Below are 4,418 nucleotides of genomic sequence, written 5' to 3' on the forward strand. Positions count from 1 at the left end.
TGACTCTAGCTTTAATTCTTCTTCTTATTTTAATTGCGCCCCCCCTATTGCTTATTGCTTTGCTTGGAAAGGAGCTGCCTGGCGGGGTGTGGGTGTCGCGGAAGTTCTCGCCAGCCCCGCACACGCGCACACCCTCCCCCGGCGCGCGTGTGTGCGGGAGTGTGCGCGCGTGCAGGGGTGTGCGAGTGCGGGCCGGCGCGGGGAAGCGGCACTCAGTCATCCACGTCAATCTCCACGTCCTCCTCGTCCTCCGAGCAGTCCTTGCTGCTGTTGGGCTGGTCTGTGAGGGGGGAGGCCGGCGAGAGCTGGCGGCGCCCGGCGGGCTCCAGTCCGTGCGCGGGCAGCGCCGGCGACAGCGACCGCGACTTGCCCCGGGCCTCCGGGCCCTGCTCCAGCTCGGCCAGGTTCACGATGTCCAGCTGGGCGCCGGAGCCCAGCTTCTTGGCGGACTCCACGTCCGCCTTCATCTCCTCCAGGTCGCGCTTGAGCTTGGCGCGGCGGTTCTGGAACCAGGTGATGACCTGCGCGTTGGTGAGCCCCAGCTGCTGCGCGATCTGGTCGCGGTCCGCGGGCGACAGGTACTTCTGGTAGAGGAACCGCTTCTCCAGCTCGTAGATCTGGTGGTTGGTGAAGGCGGTGCGGCTCTTCCGCCGCTTCTTGGGCGTCTGCCTCTGCCCGAAAATGGTCATCCCGTCCCTGCCTGCGAACAGGGAGAGGTTGGGGGCTTGCGCGGGCTCCCGCGGCCCGCCGCCCGCCGCGCCCGGGTTCCTGGGCTCGGGACACAGGCGTCCCCTCCCCCCCGCCGCCCGCCGCCCCGGCTCCCAGCCCCGACAGCGTGGCTGTAGATACACAGGACAGGATACCCATAGGCGTATCTATATACCTACATCCATATCTACATCCATACACCCCCCCCAAGCTCTGAGCTGCTGAAAACTTGGAGGGGGATGTAGATATAGACCATGCAGACAGGGTGTGTGTGTCTGTATATATACACACATACACACACACACACACACATATATATACACACACATACACCCCCCAAGCTCTCAGCTGCTGAAAACTTGGAGGGGGATGTAGATATAGACCATGCAGATAGGGTGTGTGTATAGATCTATATATAGATCTATGCACACACACACACACACACACATAGATATACACACACATACACCCCCCCCAAGCTCTGAGCTGCTGAAAACTTGGAGGCGGATGTGGATATAGACCATGCAGATAGGGTGTGTGTATACACACACACACACACACACACACACATATATATACACACACATACAGCCCCCAAGCTCTGAGCTGCTGAAAACTTGGAGGCGATTGTAGATATAGACGATGCAGATACAGATAGGGTATACACACACACACACACACACACACATATATATATACATATATATATATATACATATACACACCCCAAGCTCTGAGCTGCTGAAAACTTGGAGGCGGATGTAGGTATAGACGATACAGATAGGGTATATAAATATATATACACACACACACACAGCCCAAGCTCTGCTGAAACGTTGGAGAGGCGGATAGACATGTATAAATACACATCTATATTTTATATATCCCCCCCTACCTATATGTCCCAACTCGGAGCTGCAGAAAAGTTGGGGGCGGATAGAGCTAGGGATGGTATAGAGAGAGGGCATGTAAAACAGGCATGTCCCAAGCTCTGAGCGGCAGAAGAGTTGGCGAGAGAGGTGTAGCTGTGCCCCCCACGCTTCCAGCTCCAGAGAAGTTGGAGAGGAGGAGGTATAAAATACCCGCATTTCTATATCCCCCAGCTCTGAGCTCCAGAAAAGTTGGAGAGGCGGGCGCATAACCCACCATCCACCTGCCTGCAAGCTCGGAGCTGCGGGGGAGCTGGAGGCGGCCCCAGCCCGGGTGCCCCCGCCCGGAGCCACCTCGCCCCTCTCCCCGGCCGGAGGGCGGCCCCCGCCGCCGGGAAGCGGGCCCGCACCCCGCGGGCTTACCTTCGGCCGCCTGCAGCACGCTGACTTCCAGGCCCTTGAAGGTCTTGCTGGCCAGCTCCTCGAGGGCGCAGAGCGGCGAGGTCTGCGAGAGCAGCGCCCGGCTGGAGAGCGGCAGGCCGGCCGGCGGGTGCTTGTCGGCGGCCGAGAGCAGGTGCGCGGCGCCGCACAGCGTGTAGCTCCGCCGCACCGACGGCTTGTTGAGGATGTCCTCGATGCTGAAGGGGGTCAGCGGCTTGTTGGAGTTGGCGGGCGGCGGCAGGTGGTCCAGCGGGCTGCGCCGCCGCTCCTCCACCGAGCCGGACTTGGCTTCGTCTTTGGAAGTCATGCTGGAGTCGGGTCGGGTCCGGCCGCCGCCAAGGGCAAGTTCAACTCCGGCCGCCGCCGCGCGTCCCAAGCGGGGGTGCCGGCTGCGCTGCCGCCTGCCGCCCCGCGCTCCGCTTCCCGGCTGCTATTTCATAGATCCACCCCGACCTGCCCCCGAGCCCTGGCCGAGGGGCAGGCGGCGCAGCCCGGCTCCGGCTCCGGACGGCGGGGAGAGAGGCGCCGGGCCGGGGCAATCGACTATTGCTAACAAGTTATTGTTGATTGGGAGGTGATCAATTATCTCCACTGACACTTTTCGCCCTCTCCCGCTCCGCGCTGCCTGGCTCCGTCCAATGCAGCTTTTGCAAGTTGGGAGTTTCATTAATTAGGAGGCGGTTTGGAGGTGGAGCTCCCCTGAATTATGATGCCGACTGCACTTGTCATATCCCGGCCCGGCTATTTGTTTGGACATCTCTATATTTTTAAATTACATTACGCCCGGGCTTTATTGCATCAGGATAATACAGTATGGTGAAAAAAAAATAACCCCCTTCCAACAACCAGCCACCCCCCCCCAACCCAGATGCCTCCTTCCCCTTTGGTCTTTCTTTTCTTTTCTTTTTTTCTTTTTTTCCCCCCCCCCCAAATCCTTTTGGTTTAGGATTAGCTGTTTAACCCCCACCCCCCCTCCAAAAAAAAAAACCAAACCAAAAATCAAGATCTATTTGATTTTTAAGCAGGGGAAGAAGGGGAGACCGTGGTGACCAGGTAAGGGAGACACTGCATCCGGGAACGATCCTTTCTTTATTTAACAAAATCTTTCATGGTGATGATTATTTTTTCTTTCCTTTCTAAATCTTCTCTGGGGTCCATTTGGCGAAACGAGCTGTATTTCTGTCTGCCGTGAGCTGGGGAGCAAAGAGGGACCCGTTGCGCTTTGGGGGGAGGGGAGGGGTCTCCTCTTCGGATTTTTATTTAATAGAAGCAGCGGGCGAAGTTTTTCCTTTTCAAAGATTTTCACCATGGACTGGGCTTGGGGGCATTTCCCCCCACCCCCCTTCTATTTATTATCGTGTGTCCGCGGGTTTTCCTTTCCCTTTTCTGTTTTGCCCCCGCTAATAGCAATATGGCGAATTCCTCTTCTCTGGTCGTTTATAACGTGCAAAATCCGAGCGGGTCTCCACCGCCGGGTTTCCGCCAATATTTTTATGGCTTAATTGGTTCAGTTTTCTTCCTGGATCCTAGCAGGGACTGTCAGAGGAGGGGCCGGTGCCCTGCTCCTGTGCCTCAGCGTGAGGAATATATATAATTTCTTGTAATACCTAGAGGATAGAGGAGCCAGAGAGAGACAGAGAAAGCACAGGTCCCCTTTAGCTCTAGCTAAATCCTTTTCAGCTATAATTCAAGAGCAAAGGGCCACCAAACAACGCAAAGGACATATTTCATCTCTCTTAAAAACTCCAGATGCTCCTGACATGGTGGGTTTTTTTTTCCTCCTCTCTCCTTCCTATGGCTTCACTCTAAAACCACTGAATTACTGCTCTCTCCCCTGCTTCGTCCCCCGGCCAGGACTTGTCCAGCTCTTTATGTGTGTGCGCGTGTATCTATAGCTGCATAGCCTATACATCTATAGCGAGACAGACGTCGATATGTGTAGACGAGATCTCTATCTGTCTATCTCCGTCTCTGTCTACAGACAGATATGTATAGGTAGATATACATAAATACGGATATCTATCTCTATATCTGTACAGATAGATATAGGTAGATATACATACAAAGATACAGATAGCTCTCTCTCTCTCTTTACATATATCTATATATCTAGCTAGCTATCTCGAGATAGATAGATAGATTCCCCCTTCTTGAAGGCTCTCGGTGAAGGGGGGTAGTTAGTTGCCAAAAAGGTCAGCCGGAAGCCAACTGGAGAGGGTAGGCTTGGATTTGGAGGCCTCCCCATAGCTCTTTGCTGCAGTTACGTGTGTGTGTGGGGGGGGGGAAGAAATCACTTTTAATGGGCTGCTTTAAGGAAAAATAAAAGCCCCCTCCTCTCAGGAAGCCACATATCAAATCAGCGCGGCACAGACGTCATTGGGACCCGTGCTAAAACATCCA

At 55.1% G+C, this 4,418-nt stretch overlaps 1 protein-coding gene across 1 annotated transcript; it reads right to left on the minus strand.

Annotated features, from left to right (window-relative positions):
• Positions 1 to 212: 212 nt before the first annotated feature.
• On the minus strand, positions 213 to 2,325 carry LBX1 (ladybird homeobox 1). Its single transcript, XM_019555596.1, has 2 exons — positions 2,001 to 2,325; positions 213 to 700 (listed from the first exon to the last, which is right to left on the minus strand). The coding sequence occupies exons 1-2, from the start codon at positions 2,323 to 2,325 to the stop codon at positions 213 to 215; spliced, it is 813 nt and encodes a 270-aa protein (XP_019411141.1).
• Between the last annotated feature and the right edge of the window lie 2,093 nt (positions 2,326 to 4,418).

Source organism: Crocodylus porosus, unplaced genomic scaffold, assembly GCF_001723895.1.
Source record: "Crocodylus porosus isolate Cpor-Errol unplaced genomic scaffold, CroPor_comp1, whole genome shotgun sequence".
Taxonomy (NCBI): domain Eukaryota; kingdom Metazoa; phylum Chordata; order Crocodylia; family Crocodylidae; genus Crocodylus; species Crocodylus porosus.

Coding starts and splice junctions, on each gene's coding strand:
- LBX1 (XM_019555596.1), bottom strand. CDS start 2,325: ATGACTTCCAAAGACGAAGCCAAGTCCGGCTCGGTGGAGGAGCGGCGG. Junction 701..2,000: donor CGTGCTGCAGGCGGCCGAAG/GTAAGCCCGCGG, acceptor CCCTGTTCGCAG/GCAGGGACGGGATGACCATT.